General features: G+C 40.3%; 1 protein-coding gene and 1 long non-coding RNA gene across 4 annotated transcripts in view; one reads left to right on the top strand and one right to left on the bottom strand.

Moving 5' to 3' along the window:
* LOC137169156 (cytospin-A-like) overlaps positions 1-20985 on the top strand; it is a 94266-nt gene that overhangs the window by 72298 nt on the left and 983 nt on the right. For 2 of the 3 annotated variants that reach the window (XM_067572174.1, XM_067572173.1), the window contains exons 5-14: positions 14351-14470; positions 16052-16543; positions 17741-17814; positions 18289-18902; positions 18986-19073; positions 19244-19319; positions 19841-19877; positions 20197-20293; positions 20410-20526; positions 20797-20856. In XM_067572174.1, coding sequence (XP_067428275.1) covers positions 14431-14470; positions 16052-16543; positions 17741-17814; positions 18289-18902; positions 18986-19073; positions 19244-19319; positions 19841-19877; positions 20197-20293; positions 20410-20526; positions 20797-20856 — 1695 coding nt within the window. In that variant the 5' untranslated portion in view covers positions 14351-14430. Of the gene's footprint in view, positions 1-12839; positions 13384-14350; positions 14471-16051; positions 16544-17740; positions 17815-18288; positions 18903-18985; positions 19074-19243; positions 19320-19840; positions 19878-20196; positions 20294-20409; positions 20527-20796; positions 20857-20985 lie in introns of those variants that run through there. The other variant, XM_067572175.1, reaches the window with a different exon arrangement.
* Positions 1775-12840, bottom strand: LOC137169163 (uncharacterized). Its single transcript, XR_010924407.1, has 2 exons — positions 8908-12840; positions 1775-8370 (listed from the first exon to the last, which is right to left on the bottom strand). It is a non-coding gene; the product is annotated as an uncharacterized lncRNA (long non-coding RNA).

The raw sequence follows: 20985 nt of genomic DNA, 5'->3' as shown, positions 1-20985 counted from the left end.
TGCTTAAGCTAGCAGGACAAGGCAGAGTTAGGTGACCCTTTAACTTTCTGGGATGTTTTTTTTCTTACAAATATGGTCATAATGTACAAATTGCATTTATACCTCACTGCAATCAGATCTCAATGCAAGCCAGACCCTTTCCAGAAGTACATTCATGCTCCCAAAGGGATCAACCCTTTTAAAGTTTTGACCCTAATGTCATTTCCTCCAGCCTCACCTCCATGGCAATTATTTTACCTATACTAGCTGAAAGGCTCTGACACCTGAAAAGTCGTCAGCATGTTGCTCATTATGTCCCACACATTCTTATTGTAGTATGTAATGTACTTTTTAGCCCCTAGGAGATGCTTATTCTCGTTGAAAGCTGCAAGCTTTTTGCAGGGAACCAGCTAAATGAGGCGTTCCAGGATGCCAGTGTAGTTCCTGGAGAATCAGAGCAGTAAAAAGCCGCCTGGGAGCTCCGAGGAGCTAAGATTCTGTTCCTCTGAGATCATCCTCTGCATCCCAATACCACACATGACAAACGACCACCTCAGCCAAACACCATGCTACACATGTAAGCAGCCTGATTCAGTTCACACAGCTGTCTGAGTGTCCCTGTATGTATGCGTATAGGTGTGCCTTTGGCTCACTGTGTACAGTGCATCAGGAGATGGAGATTGTTGCAAGGGCAAATGCCTTATGTACAGTTTGTGCTTGAGTGTGTGTGTCAAGATACAAGGATTAATGCTGCCAGTAATCAAGAGTATCTGTTTATCCTCTGCTGAATATCACAGTACAGTTGTAAAACAAATGAGCATGCTGATCCACAAACATGAATGAGTTTGAATGTACACACATTTTCTGGCCAAAATAGGTTAATAATGGTTTTGCTTCGTTTTCAGGTCATAACCATCACATTTGTGCTTTTTTGGAAAAGTGAAAACAGGATATACTAAATGGAGCGCAAGACACTGTCAAAGGTTTCAGCTCACACACACATAGAAAAACCCTGAAGCCCTGTCAAACAGCAGAATGCAGGATTTGGATATCGCTGCAGCACCAACTATTCTTCATCTCTTATTATGGCATTAGGAAGGGTTTGTGTGTGTGTGTGTGTGTGTGAGTGTGGAGGGCGAAAGTGATGAACCTTCATTAGGTCACTTACAGGTTCAGGCTTTGAGGACCCAACGTGTGATTGAGAGATTGAAGGATTTGAGAGGGATGGCACCATTCAGCTGTTGGCCAGCAGGTTTACCAAATCACACAGCGATGGAGTAAGTTCTCCTGCTACCCCCCGTATCTCCTCTGTCCCCATCCATCCATTGCTGTTACCCTCATCCCCCCTTTCTCTCCTCTCTTCATCTTAAATTCCCCCTATCGATGACAAACAAGGCACAGAGATGCACACAGAAATTGACAGGGATGGGTTTTCATCCTCTCGACAGTCAAAATGAATCGATAAAAATGATTACATAATGATTAACTATTGGTATCATCAAGTAAGACCGTCTGTCAGTTGTTTTAAAGCCGACATTAGTGGGCATAAGAAGATTGATGGAAAGCTGTTTGGCCACATTGTCAAGATAAAATCCCCTTGTTGCCCATCGAGATGCCTGGTTGAGGAGCAATCCCTCCCACCCTGCTGGATGCTGTTACACACACATACCATATGAACACACACACCTGCACATATCGCTGTGATTGAGGGAGAAGAGGTGCCTTTCCTCCAAAACTGAAGACAGATGTATTTGGCATATCTGACAACAGTCTATATCTCAAAGAGCTTTTACCCCCCCCCCCCCCCATCCATTGTGAGGAATACTAATTACCCAATCTGCTGTGGCAACTTCTCATCTACCTGTTAAATTCACACACGCACACAAGGCTGTAACACTTCCACAGAAAACGTCTCAAGAAAAAAAAAAAAAAAAAAAAAAGCAAAGACCAGACATGTTTTTTTCTGGATGAGTCCAAGTCTTCTTACCTTGCAGCGAGTCTATGTTCCGGAGACATTGGAGCACATATGCGGCGCGTCTTCACACGATGACAGGGAAGCAGCGGACAGTCATGCAGAGGTGTTTCACATCTGAGAACGGAGGGGCAAAGCAGGATTTCTCCTCTGTTTTTCTGTGCTTTTCTTGTTATTTTTTTTTTCAAAGCCCTCAGAGGAATGGAGCACTGACAGAGGAGGAAGAGGAGGAGGAGGTGGAGGAGGAAGATGAGGAGGAGGAGGTGGAGGAGGAGGAGGAGAAGGAGGAGGAAGAGGAGGAGGAGGAGGAGGAGGAGAGGGAAGGCTGAGGAGGGAGCAGTCTGCCGGGCTGGGCTGCTGTGGATCACCTGGAGCAGTGTTGGGCTCCGCATTTACTCCTCCACTGCAGCAGTGCGAGGCAGCGGCGCGAGCTGCATGTTCCACAGGCTCCCACAGATCACCGCAAAACAAGGACACGGAGTCTCCATCTGCTGGATTCAGGATTCTGCAGCTCTGTTGCTCCACGCTCTCCTGTCCCTATCAGCATGCACACTCATGCTGTCCCTCTCTCCCTCTAGGTTTCTATCTGCATTTCTCTGTCTTTATGCCTTTGCCTCACACTCCTTTTCCCTCTCAGGGTGGGTTGGGGGGGCTTATAACCAGTCACAAATGTGTTGCCATGTTATTTGGCTCTCAGTTTTCCTGCTCTGTGTCCTCGTATTGACTGGTGCATGTGGTTTACACGTCTGGTGCTCTTGGTAATAAAACGTCAAGCTCAATCAAGCCTCAGCCAACCTCACGCTCTCCCTGCGATGACATCACTCCTCCAAACAAAAAAGGGAGGGAGTCGTTTCCTGGTCTTGCCGGGACCCTGCTGACGTCACCGAGATCAGACACGTTTCTCAGGCCATGTGCAGGTGTTTAAATGGGATACAATCCATATAGAAAGTTGAACAAAGCTGAAGAACACGCCAAAACTAAGAGCTCCACTTGAGGTAAACACAGCAACAGATCAGAGCAAATTGCAACACAAGACTCGAGTACATTTCCTGTCTCTCAAAGTCCCGAGATTATTTTTGTAGCCTTTTTTGGACATCACCATCTCTTCTCCAAACTAAAACGGTAAATTCCACCAACCAGAAGAACACTTGATCTCCAAGTCCGACCGCCCTCACATTCCCCTCACGTCCTCCCTCCTTCACCAAGCCTCTTCTCTGTCCTACAGCACAGCAGAGCTTGTAGGTTGAGAGACAATCTCGGAAAGGAATAAATACAGATTTGGAATGGATCATATTGATTTCAGGCCTAACGTACAACTTATTGGTATTCTGATGCAGTAGAGATGCTACTCAAGAGAAATGTGAGTGCTCCCTTTCTTGATAGAAAAGCTATATCAGTAATAGCTGATGCAGATAGAAATAAGGACAAAGTAACACAAGGCCAATACACAAAGATGTGAAACCTTGAGTACATGAGGACTCAAAATCTAGACCTAGCCTTGATAACTGGGTAAAATAAAAGGGTCTGATGAGTCATCCTCCTGTTTTCTACACTTGTTTTGTGCAGGTGTATATTTGGAAAGAGACAAAGTTCCTCAATCCGCAATCCTCTCTTGCCAGCCGTTCAACATGGTGATGGATCTGTAATACTCTGGATTCCTGTGTTGTACAGTAGGAGTCATTAACTGTGATGACTTCTCGAAACACTGCACAAGTATTTTCACACTATTACCCCAAATGTTCTCCGTAGTCTAAGACTGTACATCTATGCCTTAAAGAACAGGTGGTTTTCCATTATTTCACTACATACAGGTGTGAATGCAGACTGACAGCTAATCAAAGCTGACTGATTGCAGTATATATTGCAAGGAAATATGAATTAAATATAAAGAGCAAAGGTTTCCAGATTATAACTGATCTGTCCTACTCTGCACCTGCACTTTAAAGGTGCAGTGTGTAGAATTTAGTGGCATCTAGAGGAAATGTTTTAATTAGTGTATAATCATCTGAAAATACGAATTGTTGTGTTTTCGGTACCTCAGAATGAGTCCTTTATATCTACATAGGGAGTGGGTCCTCTTCCACAAGCCTGCCATGTTTCTACAGTAGCCCAGAATGGACAAACCCAGCACTGGCTCTAGAGAGGGCCTTTCGTGTTTTTCACGAGTTTCGCAGCTACACTATTGACAAGTAAGAGCCATAAAAATGTCCTTTTTCATTTTTGCTGTATTTATCTTTTGTTTGTTGACAGTGAGTCCCTGTTTGTCTTCATCAATAATTGTCTTTTTAATTGTTTTTATGGTGAAGCCAAAGACAATTTTGGACAGTAAAGTCCAAAAAAAGATATGTATATAAAACACTCTATTTTGAATAATAATTTGTGTGTGATATGTTTTTTCCATTTAAAAAAAAGTTATCTTGTTAAATTCCTGAAATTACATCATCTCCTTCCCCTTCATTAAAAATTCCTAGAACTATGCAAATATATTTCATCTCAGAAGTTTAACTGATGGACACAAGATGTCTCCTACTTCATTGTAAAGTCCATTCTCAGTGTTTGTGCACTGGAGGCTTCAAGTTTCCACATCACACTTGTGTAAGTTGAATATTGGACCAGGATTGGCTCCAAACTAGTTGTGATGTCACATCATACTCATAGGCCCGCCTCTTAAAACTGGATTTTCAATGAGCTCAGACAAACTTTCCACTTTCAGCAGATAAATGTGAAAACAGCCTTCTAGTGTCAAACTTTGCACATCTATCATTTTGCACAGTGAAGCTCAAACATCCAACTGTAGGAACAAGAAGAAAAAATTTTTTGAGTGGAGGAGGACTTTAAGTAACTCACTAACATTCTTACACAAATGATTGTTGTTTCCTCTCCAGAAATCCAACATCACAACCATTCACTTACTTTCATCGTGAAAGCATAAACATGAGCTGTGAAAGCATAAGCTAAACATTATGCACTCATAAAACATAAATATAAAAGGGAAAGATATTTCATTCCATAGTGGGAATCATATTTTTCAGGTAGTTATTGCACCTTATAGCCATCATCAATAATGAGACTATAAGGGAAACTGTGGGGCTGCTACTGTACTGAATGCAGCTGTAGCAGAAGTAAATAAACAAAACAATATTTAGTCCCTGGAGCGTCCTTTGTCCTTTTAGTCCTAAAAATAATACAAATTCACCTTTGCATTGCTGCTTACACAAACTGTTGAGCAGCATAAGCCGGCCAACTGAGTAAATACACTTATCCAAGGCAGCAAACACACAACAAACAGTCTGTAGTGGATTCTGACAGTTTTTGAAATACAGCAGTAGATAGTACGGCATAGCAGTATTTGTGTATGTTATCAAAGTAAACAGGTCCACCTAGTGGTGTAACACTGAGCTGATGTGCTTTAGGAAAATTATAAGATTAACTCATCTGTGCTATATCTGTTTAAAATATAGAAATAACAGAACTTTAAAATGCTCATCATGCTAATTTTAACTAAAATTTATGTTCTTGCATAAAAAGTAATAAACAGCATCACTGCCCCTGGAACTTCTCCTACTTGCTTTATATTCCTTAAAACGATCCAGTCCGCACACTTATTAACATTCTGTCTCAACCTTGAGAAAATGATGAGTAAGGTAAGATCAAGAAGAAGTTCTGCGGATGGCTGATAAAGAAGAAAAAAAACTCGGAACAATTCTTTAGATTATGCACATCAAACAAGCAGAGATGTTCCCATATCCACGCTCACTTCATCAGGAGCCTTTGTGCTGACAAAGCCTGTAAAATCACAGTAGGACCATACACATGATTAACTCTCAGATAATCTCTGATGTGTGTTTGCACTGAAACTCCACTGTCAGCCCATTTGTAATGCTTAAAAGACATTTTCAAATGTGATTAAAAAGACAATAACACATATGATTATTGTTCCAGCATCGCGAATGCTGTCACACCTGAGATCCTGCTGTTATTATCTGAGAATGGTGTTATAATTTAGAACGATGCAGCAACACTTCAGACACAAGCCAACAATCAGTGGTGGGCTAAATGTGCAAAATGTACCTGAGATATTAATGAGCAGAACAAAAACGTAAAGCCTTGGTGTGAAAATAGCCAAAACTGACCTCAAATGTTTGTTCACTGGTGAATTATATTATGAATGCCTTTTGCACAATGAAATATATATTCTCATGATGGGAATCAGAACAAATACAGAAAAACTGTCCTGATTATATGAGAGCAAATACATTGATTTCTACTGTCAGCTTTTGTATCACTCTGTGGTATTTATAACTAAAATAAAATTTAAATTAAGGGGATTAGCTCTTTTGTGATTTCACTCTGGCATTTAGCTTCAAAAGCATCAGTGACAGTGATAGTATTTGAGGTTTGTGCTGATGTGAGCCAGTATTTGATCATCTGCGCAGCCCAAAAAATGCCAAGAGAAAGGCAACGAACCCCTGCAGTGTTTTTTCCTTGGATGGCTCTCTGTGCTTTGACCTCTGCTGAGAAAGGCAGTCGTGCAGAGTTTAACCAATTAACTACTACCTCCTTTACACTTCATACGTAAATTCTCCTCTCATCATAACAGCTAACGCCTCCATCACACTATCTGAGGTCACCGCTTTCCCCATCATGCACTGGGCACATGGTAGGGAAAAACTATGGACAGGTCATCTGTCAGTCACATAAACATGCTCAGCAGCACACAGAGAGGAAAGTAGGAATCGATCTTTGCTTTAAGGTGATGTGCTAACAGCTGAGTTAATCCATAGACCAGATGAATTACACTGTAGTTTAAAGCTGCATTAATCAGTGTTTTTATGTTTAGTAACAACGGCGTAGTGACGAACCCACAGGTAATTATCACATCTGCAGTTCCCCTAGGCTCTACAGGGCTTTTCAGCGTCTTTTAAGCTCATTGTTTTGTTTTTCCAGCCCTCATTTTTACTGGTTTTATTCAGTCTAATCATTATCTCCATCTCTAGCCTGAACAGGCAGCTGTTACCAGCAAAAACCCTCTGATAAACCCACTGTAGCTGGTGAACTTAATGGGGCTTTTACTGTCACTATTTTCAATGTTTTGTTTTTTTATTACTTTATTTTATATGATCCTACAATAGTGTACATTTCATAACAATGTGGAATATACCCCAGGAACTTTTGCTGGAAATCTCAATAAAAAGATTTTGAAAAAAAAAAAAGAACTGAATGTTGCTTTGTATCTGCTGGATGTGTAAATAGACAATTGTTTGCTAATACATTAGCCATTATAACTTTATAAGTTGATTATATGTCAGTGTTGTGTTTACAGCCAAAAAATCAATGAATGCAGTTTAGGTTCAAGTTTGAAACACATCTAAAGGATAAGGCTGGTATTATTCAGTATTTTTCTTAATGACAATGAATACTATGAAATGACCAAAACCAACAATACATTACTGCATCTCGACTACTTCCCAAATGTCCTTCCTCATCTATGGCACTTTGTTTCTACTAAGAAGAAATAAAAAGGCTAAGCTATTACCCAAAACAGCTGGGCAGTGTACTTTTTAGCGAACATGACTTCAAACAGGCGTAAATAATGCATTTGTTGGGGACTGTTCTCAGTTGTTGTATGTGGTAATTTTTTCCTTATGTACTAGAATAGAGTTACACATACTTTTAATAATTACAGCAGGTGATAGTGCTGTAGGCCAGTCATGTGAAAGTGTGCAAAAATAAAAACAACTGAAAAACATGTCATGTTATATGGAAAAGAATATAAAGTCAGTAAGTCTGAGATGTAAATTTTTGTATAGATGCCTGGATTTGTGATCTAAATCCTCCAATAAATTCTTATCAGGCATCTTCTGTGCTTCCTGGACTTAGAGTACACTAAACTAGATGCAATTAAATTGAGATGATTAAAAACAAAGATATGCCTCGAAGACTTAGTGGATCTTGGTCAACTACAATACGGTGCGGTGTTCATGGTTGTAATGGAGAATAGCACCGAGGAATATGTTATATCATGTTTCCTGTACAAGGAATACTTGATAGGATCAGTTTTGTCTTTACATAAGATTTGTTGACAATGAGGAAAATATAGAATATCACCAGATTTATCTTTTAAGGTCCTTGAATAACAGTATTTATGTTATTACCAAATGCCAACATGGTCTGAGCCTCCTTGTTATGAAAGCGCATTGCTTGAAAAGGGAGCTACCACCTCTACAGATCCTTCCTCCATATTCCTGCTACTATAAAGCCATTATACAACATGTGAAAAAAAAGAAGAAAAAAAAAACAGAGCTGCCTATTAGAATGACAGCTCCTCATTTAGTTTGACTTAAGCACCCCTCCCACCTCTTACCTGAGTCCTTCTCAAAGAGAAGACAGCAGTGAGTCTGTAGTAGCCATGGTAACACCTGTGACAAATGAAAAGATGGATGACAGATATAGTACAATACAGCTGAGTCACTCCGGGCACACATTGGCTGAATGGAGGGGAGCAGCACAACGGGAACATGTGGGCATTACAGACAGAGAAAACTTCGAGGGAGAAGATGTGGGTCCCCTCCATTCACACACACACACACACCTCCACCCTCCACCTCCAAACACATGTACTCTAATCACTATTCTCACAACACCTCACCCACATACTATGCATCATTCGGTGCTTTTGACTGATAGGTGCAGGAAACACCCTGACAATCATTCAGTGAGTGAGTGACTCATTCATGCTCTGCAGAACTTCTGGCAGTTTTTGAAATGATCAGTCTACATGGGGGGGTGAGGGGGGGAGGAGGGGGTGTCACTGACCAGGTAGACTGTCTCAGAGCCTCCACTAGACCCTAGTACTGTATGTTCACTTGAGACAATATCAAATAACAACAATAAACATGCTTCGTTGCACGCTCATGCACAAACACCACACCGTGCTCCTTCTTCTTCCTTCCTACCTTTTTCAGCGCTGACATCTTCCGCCTCAGAAAAGGTCACTTCTTCGATGAGCCGAACGACGATAGTAAATAAGTGAATGAGTGAAAGGCGATCATGTCACCCTGGTATCCGTGAAAATGTTCATTGCCTTGTTCGTTGGAAACATCTGCGGCAGAGCGGCCGTAGTTTCCCATGATGAAGGCGGCTTGGATGTGTTTTCTTGTCCAACGCAAGTCCTGATGCGGCGGCAGACTTCATTCTGTGGAGAGGACTTATAATGCACTGATGTTGTTGTGGTCACTGACAGCACAGCTCCTGTTATAAAGGCAGCCTATAACAGACGCCATTTTTACAAAGTCTGCACCTTCTGTGGTATACATGTATTGATACAGTCAGACAGAAAATAACGTTAACTTGTAAAAGCCTTAAAAATACAAACAAAAAAAAACTTAAAAAGTTTAAGAAGTCTTCTGCAAGAAATCGATGTTGTGCAATCAATTAGAAATTTGAATAGTAAATTATATTGTAGTAGATGAGCAGTGATATCGTTTGAAGTTAAAATACACGTTATGAACATGTGAGGTTGAAACACTGAGAAGCTAAACTCCAATTAGCTTGATAAATCAAATACATATCACACTACTGTAGTTTACTTCAGAGCTGTATATGTGAGCTAAAAGAGATAGTAGCATGATTTTAATCTCCATTACCTGTCAGTTTATTTCCTTTTCTTCATTAAGTTACAACATGCTTTAAAGTAAAACAATTAGTAAAAACAACAACAACAACAAATTAAAAACCCAATCATAAAAGATAACCCTAACTCCTTAACCTTAAATTAAGTAAAACTTAACCATCAGTCAAGTTAAGATCCCCCACAGACATGTATTAAGACATATAAAAATAGTCTATTTGGAACAATGATGTGTGTCTGAGATGATTTTTTCACAAAAAAGGTATAATTACCACTTAAGAATCCTTAAAATGACATCTACGCCTTCTCTCTCAGTATAAATCCAAAATCTATGAACATGCAAATATATTTAATTTCAGAAGTTTTCCTGCTGGACACAAGATGTCTCCTCCTTCACTGTAAAGTCAATTCTCAGTGTTTGTCCACTGGAGGCTTCAAGTTTCCACATCACACTTGTGTAAGTTCAATATTGGATCAGGATTGGTTCCAAACTTGTTGTGATTTCATAAATCATGTTTGTAGGCCCGCTCCTTAAAATCTGATTTTCAATGAGCTTAGAGAAAATTTCCGCTTTCAGCAGATAAAATGTGAAAACAGCCTCCTAGTGTTAAACTCTGCACAAACATCATTCTGCACAGTGAAGAGAACAACGTCCAACTGTTCAAACAAGAAGAAAAACACATTTTTGCCTGCCTGAGATCCTCTGACTGGGAGTATACTCATGGGTTGGTGACATGAGCTGACTGATGCTTGAAATAACTGTAAATTTCCTCTAAAAATCCTCTAAAAAAAATCTAAATCTTCCTCTAATCACTTTGTGTTTAGAGGATGTGAATGAAAAACACTGATCCATCCTTCAGCTGCTGATGAAGTGTCCTTGGGCAAGACAGCGCTCATGGTGAGATTGTGTCAGTAGACTGCTGTGTGTCTTCTGGGTGGTTTGGCTTCAGCCGTGTTTTTCCAAAGTACAAGATCAGCACATATTTCCTCAAAAAGAGTTTTCATAACTGACATTCACCCACCTTCTGGGGGTGGGACAAGATGGTAACCAAACAATTTTTTTGTGAAGATGTGGTTTGTAAGTTTACAAAAGATTAGGGGGAAACAGTAGAAAAAGCAGCTAGTTCGTTGTTTTGGAGAGCCTTAAGACAGTTTCTATGGTAATAAAAGTGAGTGGGATTGGTGATGGGATTTATTGCTAAGGCATTACAGTATTCTGCAGTGCGGTGTATAGGTCACTGTGAAATCATGTGGGTACAGTGAATAAAACAGCCGGAAGCTAAACACTGTCTGCATCTCTTAACCTTTGTCCACACTGCAGAGACCAGTAGATTTTACACAGTTGCACTTGGAGCTTTCATTTGCATGTTGCACATAACCATATTTAAATGATGATTACAGAACCTTAATAATGATTTAAAATACACGCACAGTTAAGGACTACTGTAGACAAACATGATTAAGTCTTGGCTAGTAGATCTTAGTTAAATGGAATGAACATTATGTCTGTCTGTAAGGTAAAAGAAGCAAAGTAAGAAACCTGCAACGTGTTGAAAAACTAATATAATAATGATGGTATACATGTTGTTCATAAATGCTATTGTGCCTTAAGCTTACAAAAGTCACGTGAAGCCATGATTAGAATTTGTCCTTTTACAAACATTTTCAAGTATTTTCTTCAAGTGTTCTTTCTTATCTGCTATATTTATGACAGTATAATAAATTCCAATGACACAACTCTGCATAGACTCACAGAGAGTTAGGATGAATGCTCAAATACACAACTATTTGAAGCCTCACAATGCATACTTAAACCAAGAGACTTCACTCAGTCTTTAAACAAATAACTATACTGTTATGTTATGCATTGAATCAGCTATTTCATATCAATTTTGAAATGTAGCGAACAGAAATCCTTTATTAAAACATATCAATATAAAAAATAGATTTTTTTAACAACCTCTGTAAATGATTTAATATTTCTTGTATTTAACTGAAATAGTGAAACAGGAATAAATATATTATTGCTTCTGTCATTACTCCTGGCATTACTGAATTTGGACACTGGAGGGCAACAGAATCAATCTCCATCATTATGTGCTGTCAATGGTGCTGAAACATTCACTGTGTCTCTCTGTCTCTGTCCATGGTGCTGACGTGCATGTAAAATCTAAAATCTAATGATTATATCACTAGTAGTATATATACTATACTGTATAATATAACATGTGCTCTGTCTCTTTCCATGGTGCTGAAATGTATGAACACAGTCTATCAGCTGTGGTGGTGGGCTTAACTGTTTCATGGTTCTGAAATAGTTAAGCCCAGTTTCTCTCACTGGTCTAAAATGTGAATTATTTATTTATTATTTTTTGTCTTATTGAATTGCAGCATTTAATTCATTAATAGCCAAGAACCAAATCTGAGCATGTTTACACTTTTATTGTGTTTGCTGGGCAACAAATACTACTATGATCACTATGCTGTACTTTTTACATATTATTTCTCTGATTCTTTTCCTTGTCTTTTTCTTCTTGACGGCTTTTCATCCAGTGACTCCTCCAGCAGTTTTGATCCTATGCTGCCAACTTGTACTGATTTGAATTTGCTGCCTGATGTGTCAGTCTGACCATAAAACAAACAAATTAGGAAAGACTTTAAACTTAACTATCTTCTCCACAGCAACGCCTGTTAAAACACATTCTCCTTGTGTGCCCCATCTGATGTGTTTAATCTAGGTTCATCTGCAGTGATGAAAGTGCCTCTTGTCACATTTAATTTCTCTTGGACCTCTGATCTCATCAGAGGTCCAAGAGAAATTAAATTTACAAATACTCAATGGTAGACTATTCAAACAGATTATCATACAAATGAGCACCCAAGCCAGACAAGTCCTCCTATGTGTGATTTTTTGGTTTGAAGTTTGATGTCATGTATGACTGTTTCTTTAATGTTGTGGCTGGATTTGGATTTTCATTTAAGGTGTCATTAACAAAATGTTTTTGATGAAGTTGTCTTCATACTTCATTTAGTTCTGGCATTCATAAACACAGAGGATCCTGATCCTGAATAACTTGCTTTGATATCAGTTTTTGGTACAGTTACAGCCTCTCCCTGTAGACCAGTATGGGTCAGAAGAATAAATAGAAAGAGACTCCACCTGCGGAACCTGCTTGCCTCAATCAGCAGAGTTATACCTGACCGGCATTTCTTGAGTCGTTGGACTATTTTCGTTTCATTTCTCGTGAGGTATGACAGGTGCTGTGTGACATAATACACATTCAGACCGTGTGACGCTATAACCTGTTACCTGCGTGCACACCTGTATTTAACAAAAGATAATTAGCCTCCAGCTGGCGTAACAGCTTCCGCCTCGTTTTCTCAGCAGCGCAGCATTTTATTCAGGAGATCTCACATGACTGGGCTTTTGAATTGTTACCTTGTTTGAGAACATTTCCAAACATCGCTCTAAATAATGCAATTAAAAACACTCATGTCGTCGATTCAAGGTGCAGCTGCTGCGCAACCAGTTTGTTTCTCCCTGCTTCCCAGCTTTTTGTCGCATTGGATTTAAAGGCGAAGCAGAGTTGGATGTTACTAGGAAGTGGGATCAAGTTATAGATGGCGGATGCCTTTCTACAGCCGTGTGGTAAATATGGGATATCGAGAGGAGATGATGGTCAGTAGTACCCGTGTGTATCGGTGAAATTAGGAGACGGGACGAAGAGAAACCCAGACAGGGAGGTTGAGACACCAGGAGGATAAACCCGGGCAGCTGGTTACCAGCAGGCAGGCTGAGCAGGTAAGATGAATGAAACTGGGAGGTAACGTGTGTGTACATAGTCGTTTGTTACATGCAACGTATGTCACAGCCAAAAACAGTTCTGTAAAAATGAAATCACCTGCCCCGACTCGTCTCTGAGGAAAAACATGACTCCAAACTTCATTCATCAGCCGAGCAGTTTAAAGTTGCGTGTCTTGCTGGAAACGGGAATATTTAGCGCAGCAAACGTTTACAGATAGATATCTTACAAATTGATAGAGGAAACGATTGAATGCCAAATGCCAATCACTAAGCAGCACAATGATTTACTACCAGTTTCTCTGTTACTTGTCTTAGAAACCAGTTCTAAAATGCTGCCCTTAAAAATCTGCGGAGGCCACTCAGCAGTCAGACAAAAAAATTATTAAAAAAATGAAATAATTGTACAATTTTCAGCGTCATAATAAACCACATGCATGCCGAATTATGTTAACTACACATCCAATGTGTTACAGATCTTAGTTATGATGTTTAAGGTATGTCTTTTTAAAATTATCCATGGAAACCTTAAATCGCAAGATTATTCAATTGAGTTTGGTAAGTTCTTCAAAGCTGAGACTCGGCCATGTGTTACACATGATATAACCCCACAGCACTGCGGATGAGCTTGTCTGTACGTTGTTAGAAAGGCTGTTGTCATTTTAACACATCTGTGGCTCATTTTTAGGACATCTCACATCTATGTGACTTCATGTCAAATGTAATCAATCTTGATTGATTGTCCAAACGCAGTTTAGTTTGTTTTGAATTTGCAAATAGCAGTCAGATGTAAACTCTGCAGCTGAGTATATCCTGCACTACAGCATTACTGCGAAAATGTCTTGAGAGACTCTTTTCTTGATTTTTTTTTTTTTTTTTTTTTTTTTTTTAAAGACTCATTTTGTTCTGCTGATCAAAAGTTCAGCAGTGAGTCATGAAATATTTATATTCTTTCCCTCTCCTCTAGACAGCAGCGAGCCTCAGAAAACAGAGGGCGGAGTGAAGGACACTGGGATAACCTGTGCAGCTACCCATCCCTGCTGCATCATGGGTAACCATACTGGCAAAGACAGCCACGTTCATACAGGTACCTGAGCACAGACATGGTTGTGTTTTGAAACACTATGATGGAAAATGCCAGAATGCAGATGCTGTCTCCCACACACACATACATTATGTATACAGTGTGGCCAGTTTCTGATATGTTTTGAACCTTTCAGTCCATGAAGCTGTAAGACTGGATATTTTTAGAGCTTTCTCTCATGTGTTCTCTGTGTCAGTGTGTCAGTGTGTGTTTGGACACTTCATAAAAAGCTTATAAAAAGGCTTGGACATTTGTACTGGAAATCCTGCTTGAAATGTCTCCCTTATTCCATGGAAATGTAATTGCAAAGACCATTTATCATATCCTTTTGTTTACCCAAAGCACACTGACAGAGCAGTGCTAGTGCAGCACAAACCATTTCATATGAGGTTGAGTATGTACCTACCAAAGCAGGAATAAGAAAATACAGGTATAAGAAAGACAGAATGCTTCGTTTAACTAAGTTAAATTATGTCTTTTTATAAGATTTTTACATTAAAGTATACTTGTATGAGGTAAAATCACAAAGTGGGGTTGCACAAGAGGTGAGCACCACGCTGTAGATTTAACCTCTTTATCCTAATGAAGCTCTGATGTCAGGTATTGCATGCTTGCAGAAACCTTTCTTGGCACACAAAAAGTGATGAATCAGAACTTTGCAGTGAAGTACAAACCGATAGATACCGTGTTTTGGGTCTATCATGCCTTCAATATCATTTGTTTTAAAGTGTCACGGACCAGCTGTCAATTGGCTCAACTAATGTGTGAAACTGCCCCGTGCAGCTGCTACACGTCTTCTTTTCTAATTGAAGCTAGTCAGTCGGCCGTTCTTTCAGTTTAATTCGCACTTACAGCTGTTTAAAATGCTGCTCTTGGCTTCCCTCTCTCGGCTGTCAGTGTGCAGGAAATAGACTCAGGCTTAGAATATGAGAATAGCTCCCCTGTGAACACGCTACTGTAGCTGAATAGACAACATCATGCTGCTGCCACTGAAATGATGACACTGCAAAATCCTGCAGTATACAACACAAGGGCAAGGATGGGAAGCATGAGAGATCTGAGTCTAATCCCTGCAGCCTGCGTAAATCTGCAAGAGTGAACAACCAATGCATAAATGCCAAATAAATCAAATGGCTTAAATGTCATTTTTCAGCGACAGGCGACACTTTAGAGAATGTTTCATGATACAGAAACTAAACTAAACTGCTACTTGCTCTAAATCTCTGAGAGTATGTCTGCAGAATACTGGCAGCACTGATGATGGGTGTAATCGCCTGGTGGTAGCAGTGAGAGCAGCTAGATAGCAGATCAGGGGAAAATCGTCTCCCTTCCTGGATCCTGCCACATGGGGGAACAGTGTGTGTTTGCCAGCCGAGACACTGGCAGGAGAGGCTTTTTGCTGCATCAGTCAGCCCAGGACAGTAAATAGGGGGGGTGGACACCGAGTGCTTACATCTGCATTGAGGAGAGGCAGTGGAGACTTTGCATTCAGCACACTGAAGTGTTTTCAACTTTTATTAGATGATTTGAGGCTCATTTTTTTTCTGTTAGCTCTATGCCTTTTGCTTCTGTTCTTCCTCTCAGGTTCTCCTTTAGATTTCTTCCACACGCCTCCCACCACGCCCTCAGAGGCAGAGCTGACTGGCATGGCCTTATCCTCTGCAGCTTCCTCTAATAAGGAGCTGCAGAAAGGAACGCCATCACCGGAGACTGGCAACACCACCCCCTCCACCACCTCTCCGGTTGCAGACTGGACACAGACACAGAAACTGTCTGCTCCCTCAGAATGGGCCATGATAAGTGTAGACAGCATCACCTCCTCGGAGACAAACGTGAGCGATGCAGCAGCGAGGCACGGGAGTACGGCGGACAGTTTGGGCAGCCCAGCGTCACCTCATCCGTCCAGAGAATCGCCTTCAGAGCAGAGCTGGCAGGAGCGGGACAGCGGACTGGAACCACAGGCTGCAGCAGAGAGAGCCGGGGAGGAGATGACCCTGGTTTTACTCAGTCTGATGGAGCATTACCAGGCCTCACTGGGTCTAACCCCCAACACTGACGTTATCACAGGAGCAGTAGGTAGGCCTTCTGTTCTTCACTGTTATGTTTCCTTAAACTTGCTTAAAATAATCAGTTATTGACCTCTATTGGAGACCAGTAGAAATTGCAAAGGCAGCAGAGTTTGTCTCCTCCTCCTACTTGAAGTAAATCTCAATGAAAAGGATCATGAGTACCTTGTGTTTACCTGCCTAGTTATAGGTTATTGATAAAACATGATTGTAAGTAATTAATTCTTTGGATTGATTTAAAGGTGCAGTGTGTATAAATTAATGGCATCTAGCGGAACAGACTTGGCAGAAATGGAATATAATATTCATAAGTATGTTTTAATTAGTGTATAATCACCTGAAAATAAGAGTCGTTGTGTTTTTTTAACCTTAGAATGAGCCTTTATATCTATATAGGGAGCGGGTCCTCTTTCACGGAGCCCACCATGTTGTACCGCTATGTTTCTACAGTAGCCCAGAATGGACACTGGCTCTATAGAGGGCCTTTTGTGTTTTTTGCAAGTTTTATGACCACCATAGGTTCTCCTACATGCTTGGAAGGGGAGTTGTATTCATGTGGTTGCAATCTGCAACCTCACAGCTAGATGCCACTAAATCTTACTCACGAGTCCTTTAAAAATTCCCCCCAGGCATGTTTTAAGACATAAAAATACTCTGCTTTGAATAATAATTTATGTAATAATAAGTTATGTTTGATTACCTCATTAAAAATACTTAAAATTACATCTCCCTTATTTAAAAGAACATGCAAATATATTTCATCTCAGAAGTTTAACTGCTGGACACAAAATCTCTCCTACTTCACTGTAAAGTCTATTCTCAGTGTTTGTGCACTGGAGGCTTCAAGTTTCTACATCTCACTTGTGTAAGTTGCATACTGGACCATGATTGGCTCCAAACTAGTTGTGATGTCACAAATCATGCTCGTAGGTTTAATTACAGCATAATGAAACTTTGAATATAAGAAAACACTCTTCTAGTGTCAAACTCTGCACTTGCATCATTCTGCACAGTGAAGCTCAAACATCAGAATAAAGTAACATTAAGCAAAACCCATTTTTGAGTAGAAAGGGACTCTAAACACTTAATGGAATGGTGTTATATTAATAATGTTGCTCTCTAGTAAATTAAATATGATTACAGTTGGCAGACTTGAATCTATTTTCACTCAACCTTGTTTGCTTTTTTTGTTTGACTCGTCTGTCAGAGCTGCTCAGGCACTTGATAACAAAGAGAGATGAGCTGGTGGAGGAGGTGCACAGCCTGAAAGAGACCCTGAGGGTGAGTTGAAACTGCAGGTCACATGAGACACCTTAAGACGCCAGAAATTTCCTGGACCTCACAAACCATTTATTGGTTGTGCAATAGTGACTTTTGTTTTTGTTTATTACATGAAGCCTTAAGTTACGTCTTTAAAAACACAGGAAACTTGCAAATTGTTTTATGTGTTAGAAAATGAATAAGCTCTTCTAAGTTTGTTTACTTTTTCTTTGGCATTTTGGTCTTATAACTATTCATAAAGTCATGTGACATCACTGCGGCATACATATTCAAATAGCTAAGGTTGTGTTTAAAGACTGATATCAGTTACTTGCTTGTGACTTTCAGTGCTAAATTTATATAAATATTTATATAGGAAGAGAGCCGAGGCACCAGTAATATGAAAATCATAGTGATATTGAGAAAGACTGGATTTTCAGTTCAAATAACTGTTTCTTTTCCATTTGACCCTCTTTCTTCTGTCCTCCATGACAGACGGAGAAGTTGGAGTGGCATCAGTTCCAGTGTGACCTGCAGGTAGCGGTGTCTGTGGCCGACCGGCTGCGAGTCGAAGCAGAGCAGGCTCTGGGTTTGCTCCAGGAGAGCCACAGGGCTGTAGAGAACCAGCTGGCCCAGGCGCTAAGCAACCAGCAGGAAAAGGAAAGAGAACTGGAGAGTCTGAGGACTGAGCACAGAGACGTCTGCGGTAGACTGTCTGATCTCACCCTGCAGCAGCAGCAGGAGCGAGCTGAGCTGGAAGCACTGAGGAGCGCACGCAGGGTGAAAGACATAACAGATTGTGATAAAAAGGCAAAGAGACAAGAGTCTGAGGAAGAGGAGACACAGAAAGCTGTGGATGAAGCTGAAGCAGAGATTAAAGCAAAAAATGGGGAAAAGCAGAAAGAGGAGCATGAGGAAGATGAAGGGATGGATGCTAAAGATGTGGGTCATAGTCCTGAGGAGAGAAATGGATCAGGGAGCACACAGCTGACAGGAAAGGGGGTGGCGGAGGGATACCTTCGTAGTTTGGCTGCCCTGGAGAAGAAAAAAGAGGGGGATCGTGAGCAAAGAGATCCAAGGAGGATTATGATGCTGTCTGAAAGATCTTGGTGAGTCTACATGAAAGCTCACATCAGATTGACTCTTATTACAAAAAAACCCTCATCAAGCGTCCAAACTTTCTGTTTTTCAGGAGTCTGTCTCGTCTCCCGCTGCCAACCGACTCCCCCAGTCAGACTGGAAGCTCAAGAAACACAAGCACAACATTGCCACTATGCAAGGTACAACACTAGTGCAATTGATATGAAAATGTACTTTTTACAATATTGATACAGTATGGAATCTTATTACAGACTGATGAATGGATGGAGGTGTTGATATGATTAAATCACAGTAGGTCTTTGTACTGTACGTAGAATCCATCCATGATTTTCTCTATAAACTCTTCCAGAAACAAGAGCCGACAAAAGGGAGAAGGATGGACCGTATTTTACAGCGGCAGGACAGCTGGTCCAGCTTTTATACAGGTGAGTTTAAACCTACAAACCATCCATTATGTTCTTTTTGACAACTTAAAGGATGAGCCTGGTGATATCATAAATGTTTGTACTCAGCCCAAAGCCCATTTGTTCAAACTGAAGTATAAATCTTTAAAAATGGGTCACGAATATACAGCATACTTTCATTTTTAAAAGAAAGCTGAGTAATTTCCTCAGCACTGTGGAATGTTACCCAAACAGGAGTCATTTGTATATTTATTAGGGACCATTTTCAGCCGTTAACTAGTATTTATGGTACCAGGATGAGGTATTTGTATGTATGGGATTGACTCAAACTATAGAGGCTGTGTTCATGGTAATAGAAAAACAGTGAGGAATAACCTATTTCAGGCTTTGCCTACACAGGCAGTGCTTGTTAGTAGGATCAATTCCTTGTTTTGGATATTTTAAGGGTATTTCTGACAACAAGAAAAATATAGTGTACTGCCATAATGATCCTTTATTAAGTATACAATTGGTATGATTGTGGCTGCGTTTGTGTGTCGCAGGAAAACAGGAAGAAGAACAAAGCTCAGACTCCTTTAAGTAAGTAACTATTAGGTCCTTTTCTTCAATTCTGACCTGACACATCAACACCCACTCAGACTGCAGTAGCTGTCTGTTTATACTGAGAAGCTGGTAAATGTTCAGCAGAGCAGTTTTCAAATCCATCACAAATTCAGGACCTTTTTAAATGTGCTTGAAAAAAATGTCCTCTTGCATTTATCCACATTAATTGAATGATAAAACGATTGTAATGAATAACTTGGCAAAACTTTGTGATATTACAAATTCCATCGTTAAACTTGTAAAGTGTGAACTGGTTCATATGAAATCTTGGTGAAACCTTCTCTTGCCAACTCAGACCTCAGGATGGTTTCAGTGCTCTGCTGCGGCGTCATGGCGGCTCCAGAAGAAACTCCCTGCTGCGCTGGTGCCAAAGTCGTACCCAAGGTTATAAGGTGAGAGAGGAGAGTTTCAGCCTTGTAAAAGCATCTGTAAAATTAAGTGGAGTTCAGGATGTGCAATTAAAAATACATTTTACTAGTTGGTCTTCATCAAGTATGTTTTGTGGCAGAATATTGAGATCACCAACTTCAGCAGCAGCTGGGAGGACGGACTGGCGTTCTGTGCTGTTTATCACACTTACTTACCGACTCACATCCCTTACAACAGCCTCGACCCAGCAGACAAGGTAAAACTATTGATTCTCACAAGAAAAAGTGAGGCAGATCACCACAATGGAATTCAAGTTAATTAATTTACAAAAAACCTTTAACACAAGTACAAGCCTTTAAAGGCTGTCAGAGACAGAATGAAGAAGATATCAGCTACAGTCACTAATGGTCATAATGACTTTACAGGACGTTTCACAGGTGATCACATTCGAGAATCCATTCTGAAAGTCTAAGAACGTCTTAATTTGCATAAAAGTTGCTTTTGGTTTAATGTTGTGTTTTTACAGAAGGAGAATCTGGACTTGGCTTTTAAGACAGGAGAAGATGTGGGAATCTCTGCCACACTGGTGAGACATTCTGCACGAATACTCCTGATGTTCAGTGCAGGTTTTCACAAAATGTATTTGGAAAATGATATATTATGTGAGTTTAACTGGCAGTGTCACATCAGATTTATGATTGATGTGTAGTTTTCT

This window comes from Thunnus thynnus, chromosome 18 (genome assembly GCF_963924715.1).
Source record: "Thunnus thynnus chromosome 18, fThuThy2.1, whole genome shotgun sequence".
Taxonomy (NCBI): domain Eukaryota; kingdom Metazoa; phylum Chordata; class Actinopteri; order Scombriformes; family Scombridae; genus Thunnus; species Thunnus thynnus.
The sequence above is the reverse complement of the archived record's forward strand: the minus strand, read 5'-3'. Positions and strand labels throughout refer to the sequence as shown.